Source organism: Oncorhynchus kisutch, linkage group LG23, assembly GCF_002021735.2.
Source record: "Oncorhynchus kisutch isolate 150728-3 linkage group LG23, Okis_V2, whole genome shotgun sequence".
NCBI lineage: Eukaryota > Metazoa > Chordata > Actinopteri > Salmoniformes > Salmonidae > Oncorhynchus > Oncorhynchus kisutch.
This window is the reverse complement of record NC_034196.2, coordinates 25,609,696-25,624,405: the sequence shown is the minus strand read 5'-3', so window position 1 is coordinate 25,624,405 and position 14,710 is coordinate 25,609,696. Positions and strand designations below refer to the sequence as shown.

The following is a 14,710-nucleotide window of genomic DNA, read 5'->3' as shown; positions in this document are numbered from 1 at the left end:
CTTGTAGTGAAACCATATAATTAAATCACTTTGGAGACAGATTTGTACTTATAGTGCAGAATAATGATAAAGATTTTAGCGAAGAACAACAAACTAGGGATTAAGTTAACATTTTTTATTCACATTTACATGCACATTCATTTAAAATCATAATTTTTTTGCAAAGAAAACATTAAAAACATCTGTTAAAACATGATCAGCTCGGGGTGTGTACTGATGATATAGGTGCAAATTTGGTAGTTGGTCCATTGAGATGTATAGTGCTCAGTTCTAGAAGAGTCTTAGCTCTCACGGCTCATGTATGGACAGACCACACACACCTGTGCAATGTCATCGTATTCATAAGTCCTCTTCAGAAATGTGTCGGTCAGTCTCAGGCCAGATATACTCTGAAACACAAGCAAATGGTGATTAGCTACAATCATCAACCGATTGTCGACTGCAAATGTTAACAGTAATAACATACTAACATAGCATAACATACTGTAATAAGCCTTAGCTATGCTTAGTGTTACAATGTATTCTAAGTGGGCACCTACTTGCAGGCCCTGGACAGACGAGAGGAGTTTGAGGGGCAGAGAGAGCGAGGCACTGGGGCTGACTTTGCCCAGCTGTCTCCCTGATACACCACACCAGTGGATGGAGCGGGTGTTACACATCTCCAGCACCAGGTCCATGGTCCTCTCACTGCAACAACACACACAACTCGGCCGTTAGATTAGCCACCAATGCTCCTTAAAGAACACATCACAGTACTTTGTATTCCTCTGTAAACTGGCCATCTCTTTACACAAGACACAAAATCCACTGGTTGATGCTCATCTACAAAACCCTCTTAGGCCTTACTCCCCCTAGCCGACTAAACTCTACTGCACGACTTAAGATGGTGTGCTGAGAAACCCATCGCAACCCTCATCTTCTAATTACAGCCCCTGATCTGCTATTCACAGTCCCCAAAGCAAACACATCCTTGGGTCACTCCTCTTTTCAGTTAGCTGCAGCTAGCGACTGGAACAATTTATACAAAACATTTAAGCTGGAAAGTTATGTCTCTGTCTCAGCTTTGAAGGACTCAGTCATGGACATTTTCACTGACAGCTGTAGCTGTTACACAAACAAATAATGTAGGCTGCTGATTGTGGTGTCTGTTTACTGTACAGTCGAGGCCAAAGGTTTTGAGAATGACACAAATATTAATTCACAAAGTCTGCTGCCTCAGTTTGTATGATGGCAATTTGCATATACTCCAGAATGTTATGAAGAGTGATCAGATGAATTGCAATTAATTGCAAAGTCCCTCTTTGCCATGCAAATGAACTGAATCCCCCAAGAACATTTCCACTGCATTTCAGCCCTGCCACAAAAGGACCAGATGACATCATGTCCGTGATTCTCTCGTTAACACAGGTGTGAGTGTTGAAGAGGACAAGGCTGGAGATCACTCTGTCATGCTGTTTGAGTTCGAATAACAGACTAGAGCTTCAAAAGGAGGGTGGTGCTTGGAATCAGTGTTCTTCCTCTGTCAACTATGGTTACCTGCAAGGAAACACGTGCCGTCATCATTGCTTTGCACAAAAAGGGCTTTACAGGCAAGGATATTGCTGCCAGTAAGATTGCACCTAAATCAACCATTTATCGGATCATCAAGAACTTCAAGGAGAGCAGTTCAAATGTTGGGAAAAAGGCTTCAGGGCACCCAAGAAAGTCCAGCAAGCGCCAGAACCATCTCCTAAAGTTGATTCAGCTGCGAGATCGGGGTACCACCAGTACAGAGCATGCTCAGGAATGGCAGCAGGCAGGTGGAGTTCATCTGCACGCACAGTGAGGCGAAGGAGGATGACCTGGTGCAAGAAGGGCAGCAAAGAAGCCACTTCTCTCCAGGAAAAACATCAGGGACAGACTGATATTCTGCAAAAGGTACAGGGATTGGACTGCTGAGGACTGGGATAAGGGAGGGAGTGGGCTCACTCACAATTTTGCCTAAGAACACAGCCATGAATAAAGAATGGTACCAACACATCCTCCAAGAGCAACTTCTACAACCATCCAGGAACAGTTTGGTGACGAACTTTTCCATAATGCAAAGTGATAACTAAGTTCCTAGGGGAACAGAACATCGATATTTTGGGCCCATGGCCAGGAAACTCCCCAGACCTTAATCCCATTGAGAACTTGTGGTCAATCTTCAAGAAGCGGGTGGACAGACAAAAACCCACAAACTCTGACAAACTCCAAGCATTGATTATGCAAGAATGGGCTGCCATCAGTCAGGATGTGGCCCAGAAGTTAGTTGCCAGCATGCCAGGGCGGATTGCAGAGGTCTTGAAAAAGAAGGGTCAACACTGCAAATATTGACTCTTTGCATCAACTTCATGTAATTGTCAATAAAAGCCTTTGACACTTATGAAATGCTTGTAATTATACTTCAGTATTCCATAGTAACATCTGACAAAAATATCTAAAGACACTGAAGCAGCAAACTTTGTGTAAATTAATATTTGTGTCGTTCTCAAAACTTTGGGCCACGACTGTATGTTTGCACAGCTATTATTTGTGCTATGCTGCTTGTATTGGGGTGACAGGGTAGCCTAGTGGTTAGAGCGTTGGACTAGTAACCGAAAGGTTGCAAGTTCAAATCCCCGAGCTGACAAGGTACAAATCTGTCGTTCTGCCCCTGAACAGGCAGTTAACCCACTGTTCCTAGGCAGTCATTGAAAATAAGAATTTGTTCTTAACTGACTTGCCTAGTAAAATAAAAAAAATTGTGGTCTGCCATGTTTTGTGAAATCCCTTCTTGTCGTGATGTGCTTCGTCTCTGCCTACTTTGTCCCTCATGCCTTTGTCTGCCCTTATTAATGCTTGTACCATGTTTTGTTATCTGCCCTTATTAATGCTTGTACCACATTGTCTTGTTGCCATAGGTCTCCCTTCGTGTAGCGTGATTTTGTCTCTTGTCTTGTTGTGCTTTGTTTCCACTGTCTGTCTGCTGATGTATATGTACTTTGCCAAGTCTGTTCTGTCCATGTTGTCAATCTTCTCTTAACACTTTCTTTTAATCCCCACCCCTTCCCCATGTGGCCTTTTGCCTCTTGCCAGACTGTCAATGTAAATAAGAATTTGTTATTAATTGACGTGCCTGGTAAAATAAAACATTTAATTGAATTATACATACACTACCAGTCAAAAGTTTGGACACCTCTACTCTTTCAAGGTTATTTCTTTATTGTTACTATTTTCTACATTGTAGAATAATAGTGAAGACATCACAACTACGAAATAACATATATGGAATCATGTAGTAACCAAAAAAGTGTGAAACAAATCAAAATAGATTTTAGATTGTTCAAAGTAGCCACCCTTTGCCTTGATGACAGCTTTGCACACTCTTGGCATTCTCTCAACCAGCTTCACCTGGAATGTTTTTCCAACAGTCTAGAAGGAGTTCCCACATATGTTGAGCACTTGTTGGCTGCTATTCCTTCACTCTGCGGTCCAACTCATCCCAAACCATCTCAATTGGGTTGAGGTCGGGTGATTGTGGAGACCAGGTCATCTGATGCAGCACTCCATCACTCTCCTTCTTGTTCAAATAACCCTTACACAGCCTGGAGGTGTGTTGGGTCATTGTCCTTTTAAAAATCAAATGACAGTTCCACTAAGTGCACACCAGATGTTTAATGTATCATTGCAGAATGCTGTGGTAGCCGTGCTGGTTAAGTGTGCCTTGAATTCTAAACAAATCACTGACAGTGTCACCAGCAAAGCACCCCCACACATCACACCTCCTCCCCCATGCTTCACGGTGGGAACCACACATGCAGAGATCATCCGTTCACCTACTCTGCGTCTCACAAAGACAAGGTAATTAGAACCAAAAAGCTCAAATTTGGACTCATCAGTCCAAAAGGACAGATTTCCACCGCTCTAATGTCCATTGCTCGTGTTTCTTTGCCCAAGCAAGTCTCTTCTTCTTACTGGTCCTTTAGTAGTGGTTTCTTTGCAGTAATTCGACCATGAAGGCCTGATTCACGCAGTGTCCTCTGAACAGTTGATGTTGAGATGTGCCTGTTACTTGAACTCTGAAGCATTTATTTGGGCAGCAATTTCTGAGGCTGGTAACTCTAATGAACTTATCCTCTACAGCAGAGGTAAGTCTGGGTCTTCCTTTCCTGTGGAGGTCCTCATGAGAGTCAGTTTCATTATAGCGCTTGATGGTTTTTGCAACTGCACTTGAAATAACTTTTAAAGTCCTTGAAATTTTCCAGATTGATTGACCTTCATGTCCTAAAGTAACGATGGACTGTTGTTTCTCTTTGCTTATTTGAGCTGTTCTTGCCATAATATGGACTTGGTCTTTTACGAAATAGGGCTATCTTCTGTATACCACCCCTACCTTGTCAAAACACAACTGATTGGCTAAAACACATTAAGAAGGAAAGAAATTCCACAAATTAACTTAACAAGGCACACCTGTTAAGTGAAATGCATTCCAGGTGACTACCTCATGAAGTTGGTTGAGAGAAAGGCAAGAGTGTGCAAAGCCGTCATCAAGGCAAAGGGTGGCTACTTTGAACAATCTCAAACATAACATATCTTTTGATTTGTTTAACACATTTTTGGTTACTACATGATTCCATATGTTATTTCATAGTTTTGTCTTCACTTTTGTTCTCAATGTAGAAAATAGTAAAAATAAAGAAAAACCCTTGAATGAGTAGGTGTGTCCAAACTTTTGACAGGTACTGTGGGTCCATCCAGCCATATGATTATACCTGCAGTTGGTGATTTTACAGGTGATGTCGAAGGGTTCCTCTAGGTTGACTGTGTCTGGGATCATCTCCAGTGATAGTCTGACGTCTCCATAACCTGGAGCCTGTCAGAGACAAGTGGAAAAGCAATACCCTGTTGAAGGTCGACTGAGACCAAAACATTGATAAATAAGATCCATTATATTGTTGGAAGCATCCAGATTACCGGTATGCTGGAGTTTTTACATTTTTTAATAAGGAGACGAGGAAAACCAATTCATACTGGGTCAACACAAATGCAATTATTACACTGTCTGATCCAGGCAATAGCAGATACATTTTGGACCGGTTTTCTTTATTTTAGGCTCACAAGAAGCGCATCGTCTAGGACCATGATTGCACAGTTTTGTATTTTTGGGTGGTTGTCTGGTTGGTAAACTCTGGGCAACAGGCTTCATGACATCACATTTTGCATAGTTTTGACAAATTTGGAAACTGTAGAATGACTATATTATCCAATTGAGAATATAATCTTCATTTTGAGCTGTCAATGTAATTGTCCACAGCCCAGGTATGACTGACAAGACCATCAACACCACTCAACAAAGACAACCACAGCATTGAGACTGAGAATGTCCTGTTATGCAACAACCATATACTTTAACTAAGAACCATATCATGTAACTGAGAATGCTCTGGTACCATTCTCTGTAGCTGGCTTGTCTGCAGCCTTCCTTTCTCTCCTAAGTTGGTCTTCCACACGATGTCCAGTTTACCGATGACCGTCACGCCCTTGATGACGCCCGCCTTCTCTGCAAACTCCGATTTGGGCTTCAGGCAGTAGAGGTACTGGCGCGTGTCCATGGGCTGCAGGTAAGACATCTTCCCAAATGTAGAAGTTCTGGAACACAGTCAGGGTGGAGAAGTCTGAGCTGACACTGAAAACCTATTACCTTTGACATAGTAGGGGCGCCTTGACCTACAGTGAGAAGACCTGGCCGAGTGAATGCTGTATCTTGTACGCAGCATAGACTTCAATCAGAATAGTCATACAGCTTTCACAGTCAAAATGTCTCAACAAAAAAAGCTGTAAAATAACACAAAAAATGTACACTAGAAAAACACAATATATCATGCTAGCATAATCTATACAGATAAATTCTTGTCGAATTCGCTTTCTCCTCTTCACATTATTATTATATATTATATATATTATATTACTGCCTTTTTACTGTACAATCCAAACATAACACTAAAATGTGTGTGTGTGTCCCTTACCCTTCGTCACCAGTCTCCACGGTGTTGAGCTCAGTGACATTGTACATCATGGAGGGCTCCAGGGACACTTTCTCCATGAACATGGGCGACGTGGTGATGTTCTGGATCTGGGCCTCGAGAAACACCTCGTCTGTCTGGGGGTGGGGGTAAGGGGTCAGCGCTAACATTAGCCGCTAGCGCTAACTAGAGGAACACCTCCTCAAAGGGACTTAACTGGGCAGCACTTTGACTTCAAATCCTTTCAATGTACTTTACAACGTATTGGCCCCTCAAGGGGAAACTGTAGATTTCATTTAGGCCTAGTGTGTGTCAGATTTATCTGAAAGCATGTGATTTATACAGTTAGATTCTAGAAATCACCATGAAGTACCTGTATAACTTACACTAGATTTTGGCATGTATGAACATGTCCGAAATATTCAGACATCATTAGCACCCCGGTAAGACATGGTTTTCATACCTTCGTCAGTCCTATCAAAATCAACTAGCAGGGTCAAAATGGAGTAGCAAAGTCTGCTCAGTTTACCTTTGAGGAGTGGATTAGTACTCAACTGAACAGAGGAGTGCTCAGAGATTAGTTCATGCCTGAAATTCAAAGGCTAGTGATTAAGTAGGGACCACGGACAGAAACATTCTGCCAGACAGACGGACAGACTGGGGTTATTGTTACAGAGCAGAGCACCACTCCACATCTCCCATGCCGAAACAGACCTGTCATCAAACCCAACACAAAAAACTGATCAGACACATCTCAAATAACTTTTTTCCAGAGCCTTATTTGAATAATGTTTTACTTGATCTGATTTATTCAGACTCTTGAAAGAGTTTATTTTAGATAAAGAGTGAACATATAAATTCATAAAATCAGATTAATAATCACCAACACTAAAATCATAATTAAAATGAACATCCCTTCCCATCAGAGATTGGTACTGGATTTTGATTGAAAACCATCATTCAAATCTACACTTGAATCCAATCATTCAAAAGACCTGTAGAAATGGAAACCCCAATACAATCATACAGACCTAGGCTCTGTCTGAAATGGCACACTATTCATTATATAGTTCACTACTTTTGAGCCTTACGGGCCCTGGTCAAAAGCAGTACATATATAGGCAATAGGGTGCAATTTAGAACCCCGCCCTAGCCTAGACCCATGATGTTGATTTCACCCTATGAGGATGGATTGTTTGATCAATGCGCTTCCATTCTATTTCCCCATGAATCTCTCTGGCATCACACCCACCTACTACCCAATTGCACAAGTCCTGTGAGAGATGAGTTAGCGAGAGGGCTCAAGCAGCGAAGAGAAAAAAAACTGAGTAACGGCAAAACAGTGGGAAAAGCATTTGATCACCCTTTACTAAAGCAGCATCACACATCTGTTTCCTTTGTGAGAAGTAAAGTCTTACTATATGGGTTTTTATTCTTCATATTTTTTCCCCTGCATGCTTTTCCCTGATTTTGCCATTGCTCACGCTCATTGGCTCCAGAGAAAGAAAGACAGACAGACGTTGCTGCAACAAAAAGGATTAAGAAAGCGAGAGTTAAGTGCAATGAAAACAGAAAAACGATTACCACGGAACTGAGGTCACTCTAATGGAGAAAATAAAAACACAAGAGACCATAAACAAATGAAGGTTACATGCCAAATGAAAGTGACAATACATCTTGTTTCATACGCTAACAAATTAAATGCTACCAATATGCAAATGAGAGAATAAAAAGCTAATTTGACTATGTGTCACCAATGGAAAATGCCTGACCATGGAATGAAACATGATATACAGCAAACTATGTTTGTGATGTCATCTAAAAACCAGAGGCTGAATTGATAGTGGAAATGTATGGAAAAAGATCTGACTATGTATGAGTGAAGATAGCTAGCATGTTGACAAAGGTGGAAAGTTGAATAAGTCGGTAGGATGACTGTATTTGTCATTGTTTTGGTACAGGTAATAAAAGAGTGAGGTAAATGCAGCTGAGAGAAAGAGGAAAAAAAACATACCTCTGCATTGTAGAACTTGGTTTTGACGTCGAGTGGCTTCAGAACCTGATTGAGAATAGATTGCAAGCTAAATGACGCCGATTTCTCAAAAGATTCCTCCATTCAACAGCGACAATAAATCCCCCTTTACAACATTAGAAAATAACACCATTTATCTCTGAAAAAGCTCAAATCCATGAGCCAAGAAATTTGATTTAAAAACGGTCAGTATAGCTTATACAAAACATATTGTTACTGTAAGAGAAGTTGGATTTAGTTTCTTTGTGTGAATTGGAGCAGATCCTTTCTGAGACTGAGGACAGTAAGTAGGTAGTGAGATAGTTTGGTAGTCAAAAGCCAAAGCTTGTGTGCTACTGCTAATTGCCTTTTCTCTGTCATGGACCTGTGACATTGCTCAGGGTTGAGGTCTGGTTTCTAATATAATTCTGTGAGGGAGCATGAGGAGGTCATATAAAGGACGCTTTGAAACTCACCTGAAATTTAAAGAACTTCCTGAAGTATAGCTTCTCTCCCGCCTGTGTGGTATAACTGACTGCACAAACCAAGCTAGAATAGAGAAACCAAAATTCCTTGAATATTAGCATTCAAATGAACTCCTAACCATCTTTGCAGATGTGTTGCTGTAAATCTTCCCCATTGTTGTCTCAAATGACACCCCTTTCCCAGTATTACATAGAGCAATGGTCAAAAGTATGTTATTTCCGATTTAGCCCACGTCAGAAAGGAAAGCATACATGTGAGTTCCAATCTCTTTGACTTCATGGTGAATGACATCATCGATGCAGGACTCAGGCTTCAGCTCTGTGACTGTGTTGTTGGACGCTGATAGGTTTAGCCTCTGAGAGCTGGTCTGAAGGTCTGCCTGTAAGACATGACAAAAATGGGGATTTCACTTAAAATTGTGTGAATAGGACAAGTGGATTCATCAATGAGAAAGAGATTGGTTAAACATGTTTCCATTGGATTAATGTATATCTGTACTGCACCTTTACTAGTATGTCCTTGACCTCCTGGGTGCTGTCATTGTGCACACTAATGTAACTTGAGAAGGTCTCGCCAAGGAAAATATTTCTGTGCAGAGGACAATTGTTACGCAAATGTCACACACAAAGATAATGGAATCACATGCCCACTGAAGAACTGAAACGAGACAATGCTTTTCAGTGGTCAAAATCAAGACTAAGTATTCCTGTGAAAGGTTGTCTTGCAAGAAATGTGATGATTCTATACTGAAACAGATCAAGAGATACTGACAGAAATGATCGGCCAGGGGGAATGAAAGATATAAACTGCCAGTCTGATTGTTAAATGCTAGTTGTGTGTGCCTCTACATGTTTCATCCTGCTCTATATGTCAAAGAGTTGAAACGGTTGTTGCTGTAGTGTTATTTACCCAAAGTTCTGAGGTAGTGTGAGCATCTCTCCCAGCATTAACGCCTCTGCTCCTTTAATAGTGGATGGGTCCTCTTTCATTAGCCGACCAAACAAATCCCCTGTAGAATGCACGCACATGTACACACACGTGCACGCAGGTATGCACACACACATACAAATTACTCTCATACAATGCCTTCAGAAAGTATTCACACCAATTGACTTGTTCCACATTTTGTTGTGGTACAAAGTGGGATTACATTTTTGCTCAGCAATATTCATAAATACGTTGTCAATGAGAAAAAAACAACAACTAATATATCTTGACTAGATAAGCATTCAACCCCCTGAGTCAACACGGTAAAATCAACTTTGGCAGCGATTACAGCTGTGAGTCTTTCTGGGTAAGTCCCTAAGAGCTTTGCACACCTGGATTGTACAATATACGGTGCATTTGGATAGTATTCAGACCCCTTCACCTTTTCCAAATGTTGTTATGCTACAGCCTTATTCTAAAATGGATTAATTGTCCCCCCCCCATCAATCTACACAGAATACCTCATAATGACAATGCAAAAACAGTTTTTTAGATTGTTTTGGGGAAAAAACTGAATATTAAATTTAAATAAGTATTCAGACACTTTACTCAAGACTTTGTTTAAGCACCTTTGGCAGCGATCGAGTCTTCTTGGGTATGACATTACAAGCTCGGCACATCTGTATTTGGGGAGTTTCTCCCATTCTTCTCTGCAGATCCTCTCAAGCTCTGTCAGGTTGGATGGGGAGTGTTGCTCCACAGCTATTTTCAGGCTCTGGCTGGGTCACTCAAGGATATTCAGAGAATTGTCCCGAAGCCACTCCTGTGTTGTCTTGGCTGTGTGCTTAGGGTCGTTGTCCTGTTGGAAGGTGAACCTTTTCCAAGTCTGAGCGCTCTGGAGCAGGTTTTCATCAAGGATCTCTCTGTACTTTGCTCCGTTCATATTTCCCTTGATCCTGACTAGTCACTGCCGCAGAAAAACAACCCATGATGCTGCCAACACCATGCATCAACGTAGGGATGGTGCCAGGTTTCCTCCAGACGTGACGCTTGGCATTCAGGCCAAATAGTTCAATCTAGGTTTCATCACACCAGAGATTCTTGTTTCTCATGGTCTGAGAGTACCTCAGGTTCCTTTTACAACCTTCAAGCGGGCTGTCATGTGCCTTCTATTGAGGAGTGGCTTTCGTCTGGCCACTCTACCATAAAGGCTTGATTGGTGGAGTGCTACAGTGATGGTTTTCCTTCTGGGAGGTTCTCCCATCTCCACAGAGGAACTCTGGAGCTCTGACAGAGTGACCATCAGGTTCTTGGTCACCTCCCTGACCAAGGCCCTTCCCCCAATTGCTCAGTTTGGCCGGGCGGCCAGGTCTAGGAAGAGTCTTGGTGGTTCCAAACTTCTTCCATTGAAGAATGACGGAGGCCACTGTGTCCTTGGGGACCTTCAATGCTGCAGACATTTTTTGGTACCCTTCCCCAGATCTATGCCTCGACACAATCCTGTCTCTGAGCTCTACGGACAATTCCTTCGACCTCATGGCTTGGTTTTTGCTCTGACATGCACTGTCCACTCTGGAAGCTTATATAGACAGGTGTGTACCTTTCCAAATCATGCCCAATCAATTGAATTTAAGTTGTAGAAACATCTTAAGGATGATCAATGGAAACCAGATGCACCGGAGTCTCATAACAAAGGGTCTGAATACTTATGTTAAATAAGGTATTTCTGTTTTTTACAGAAATACCAGAAATGTCTAAAAACCTGTTTTTGCATTGTCATTATGGGCTATTGTGTGTAGATTGATGAGAATGTTTTAAAAATGTTAAATCCATTGTAGAATAAGGCTGTAACGTAACAAAATGTGGGAAAAAAATCAAGGGGCCTGAATACTCTGCACCGTATCAAGTTGGTTGTTGATCATTGCTAAACATCCATTTTCAAGTCTGGTGCGCGATGAGACAAGGATATCCCTACCGGGCAAACCCTCCCTAACCCGGACGACGCTAGCCCAATTGTGCGGCGCCCCACGGACCTCCCGGTCGCGGGCGGTTACGACAGAGCCTGGGCGCGAACACAGAGTCTCTGGTGGCACAGCGCCCTTAACCACTGCGCCACCCGGGAGGCCCCATGTCAATGCAACTTATTGTGACTTATTTAGGCTTCCAATAACAAAAGGGTTGAATACGTATTGCCTCAAGACATTTATTATTTTAATCTTTAATGAATTCGTAAACATTTCTAAAAACATAATTCCACTTTGACATTATGCGGTACTGTGTGTAGATCAGTGACACAAAATCTCAATTTAATAAATGTTCAATTAAGGCTGTAACACACATTTTGGAGAATACTTTCTGAAGGCACTCCATCTAGCGAAGTGTTTTTGAGGCACATAAAGAACTTAACACAATGCCTGAAATGTTTGACTATATCTATACATTTTTTCCTGATATTATTTATTTTATGGCTCTATGGAAACTGTAACTACCAGGTCTAATAGTCAGTCAGTCTCCTCATATGGGCCCTGTAAGTTTTGTAGCTTTAATATTGATGATCAATGTCAACAACAAATATCTCACATAAGCATGCAATAAAATATATATTTAGAAATGTTACCAAGAGAATTCTGATTCTGCTACGACACAACGTTCTAAATATTTGAGTGAAAGGTAGCCTTTAGAGGAGCAGCGTGGGAGATATGAGAGCTGGGTGGCATAAAAACATTCATAAATTATTTTTATTTCTCCTATATCGTGTTCTAGTCGTTCATTTTGATTTATGGCCAGATATGCCTTTATTCTCCCCCCTGTATAAATAGCATCCCCACCCAGAAGTGTCACTGTGATTTATGGGTTCAGTGGAGTTGGGTTACCAGCACAGCGCTCACATTGCAGTAGGTAGGTCTCCGGCAGAAGGAAAAATAAACACTGTAAATTCTCTTTAGGACTGCACGACTAAATTTGGGAGCTGGTTAGACATAGCCATTCCTGGGATCCCTTAGTGATTCAGTGAAGTAGGCAGACAGGTGTGGCTGCCTGGCTTTATTACTGATCGCCGACGTCACATAATTTCACCTGGTTCATTATTGTATTGGCTCAATTCATTTCACTGTCGTCATGCCTAGAATGTTAATTGGAGGCTTAACCCCAGTAAAGGAAAGCTTAGCTGATTTACATATTCTCATACATATCAGTCCAATTAATATAGGATTGCATGCAGTGTTGTAATAAATACTGTTCCCATGGGTAGTGAAATGTAGAATCGTGCATCTGTTTTTCTCTCTGAGGAATACTGATTTCAAAGAGAAATATGACATGTGAATGTGTTGTTATGGACCAGGGATTTACAGCACTACATGGAAGTAGTCAGTTCTATCAATGCTTTCACCGTAAGCCTACTGTGGACTTGAAATATAATATATGCCATTTAGCAGACACTTTTATTCAAAGCGACTTCCAGTCATGAATGTATTAAAAAAATATATGGGTGGCCCCAGAGGGAATCAAACCCACGATCCTTGGCATTGCAAATGCCATGCTCTACCAACTAAGCAACACAGGAGCCACACAGAATCATAGGAACTAGCCTATTAATTCTATGTTCTATATTTATATCTATAGGCATAGCCTATGTAATGTATTTAGAATCACTGCAGCAAAGCAAATTGGATAGGCCTAATAAAGATTCTACAACTCTACTACATGTTGGGGGTAACATAAATCAAGGCTTACCTGGGAGGTCTCTATCTTCACATGTTACTGGCATGTTAGTGAAGAGAGTGGGTTTTGTTAACCGCATCACTGTGAAAGCCAAGGAAGCAAAGATTGGTCAGTTAGGCTTAGGCTAGTTTACTTGCTTGCAATTTTAGATGGAAATTCCATGGGTAATCTAGACCTCTCTCAAACAGCCTAGATATCCTAATGCCTGCCAAATAAGAACAGCCTCCTTTAGCGTTGTTTCCAGACCATACTTTATTTGGATAGTCCCCTATAGGCCTAGATGGCCTTCGGATGGTCAAACTATCAACAAACTAACAACTGTAACACACTTGCATGCAAGTGTTGCATGTAAATAGACTGCATGTTAGGCTATAACTAAGATTAGGTTTAGGTTCAAATAAGGGGTCTAGGGTTAGTGTTTTCCAGATTAGATTATTCAAATCAGTGGTTAGTTTCAGTTATTTGATAGATTAGTTGAGGATCTATAAACCATCTGAAGGTTACTATCCAAATAAATGTTAGATTTCCTCCTTGCCACAGCAGTCTTTCTTTGTCAGGTATTCTCTGATTAATAATTTAGGAAAAGTTCTAGCTACATCCAGTCCTCTAGTATGCTGCTGCTTATTACAATACCAAAAGATATCCATCTGTGATAATATTAAAGTAACCAGTCATAATACCGTAACACATACCAGGTAGCTAGCTATTTGAATGGGTCTATCAAGATGTCTGAGACTTGTGTATTCAGCACACTGTAGCTACGTTGAGGTCTAAAAGAAACAAACTTTTGAGTGAATAGTCAAGTAGTGGACAGGTAAGAAACACTCATCAGATCAGCAACAATTCGGTCATTTGAGCTACCTAGCTAACGTTAGCAAGATAGCAGAGGCTGGCTAAATATGTAGCTATACAGTTAGGACAACTGTCCACCATTAACTAAATAAATAATACATAGGTTATAGTATAAGGGTATAGTAGAGTTATGGATATGGTACCCAAATGTTTAATGAATGACATGGCAAATGATTTGACAGAATATTGTTGGCTAGTTAGCTAAAAATGTTAGCTATTGAAAATGAACAGAAAAAAGACATGGTCAACACCACTCGATACTTGGTAGTCAGCGAGCTAGCTCGTTCATCATCGTTCAGTTAGCAAGCTTATTTGACGTTAGCTTAGCAGCTAGCTTGTAAGCCAGTAGCCATTATCAGCTGTCAGTGTCAGATGTAAACAACCTCTTTTCAGATATCCACATTAGCTAAATGTTTAACGCAACCCTAGTGAGTATATTGCTTAAGCCATTTATTTAACTCAGTAAAATACCTTTTAAAGCAAGTAGATGCTCTTGTTTTGCCTGATTTACTTCCATTTTGTCTTCACAGTTCGGTTGAACTTTCACCTGGCAATATCAGCTGACTATAGGAAACGCAGAGGGACAATTTTGGGAGATCCCTCGTGGTAGTATTGTAGTACACAGGTGTCACGTCAAATTGTAGTTCCACCTCTTCCCCATTAAATTCATAAATGCATAGACATCGTATAA

At 41.1% G+C, this 14,710-nt stretch overlaps 1 protein-coding gene across 4 annotated transcripts; it reads right to left on the bottom strand.

Moving 5' to 3' along the window:
- Window positions 1–100: 100 nt before the first annotated feature.
- Window positions 101–14,614, bottom strand: trappc13 (trafficking protein particle complex subunit 13). 4 transcript variants are annotated; one of them, XM_031802497.1, is made up of 14 exons: window positions 14,491–14,558; window positions 13,860–13,937; window positions 13,180–13,248; window positions 9,430–9,529; window positions 9,024–9,108; window positions 8,772–8,899; window positions 8,511–8,583; window positions 8,038–8,082; window positions 7,608–7,625; window positions 6,027–6,160; window positions 5,451–5,649; window positions 4,773–4,873; window positions 540–687; window positions 101–389 (listed from the first exon to the last, which is right to left on the bottom strand). In XM_031802497.1, exons 3-14 carry the CDS (start codon window positions 13,244–13,246, stop codon window positions 282–284), a joined length of 1,206 nt encoding a protein of 401 aa, XP_031658357.1. In that variant the 5' UTR covers window positions 13,247–13,248; window positions 13,860–13,937; window positions 14,491–14,558; the 3' UTR covers window positions 101–281. The 4 variants fall into 4 exon arrangements, with proteins under 4 accessions (XP_031658357.1, XP_020313449.2, XP_031658359.1 ...); XM_020457860.2 differs by lacking the exon at window positions 13,860–13,937 and having other exon boundaries at window positions 14,491–14,614; XM_031802499.1 differs by lacking the exon at window positions 7,608–7,625 and having other exon boundaries at window positions 14,491–14,569.
- Window positions 14,615–14,710: the final 96 nt, after the last annotated feature.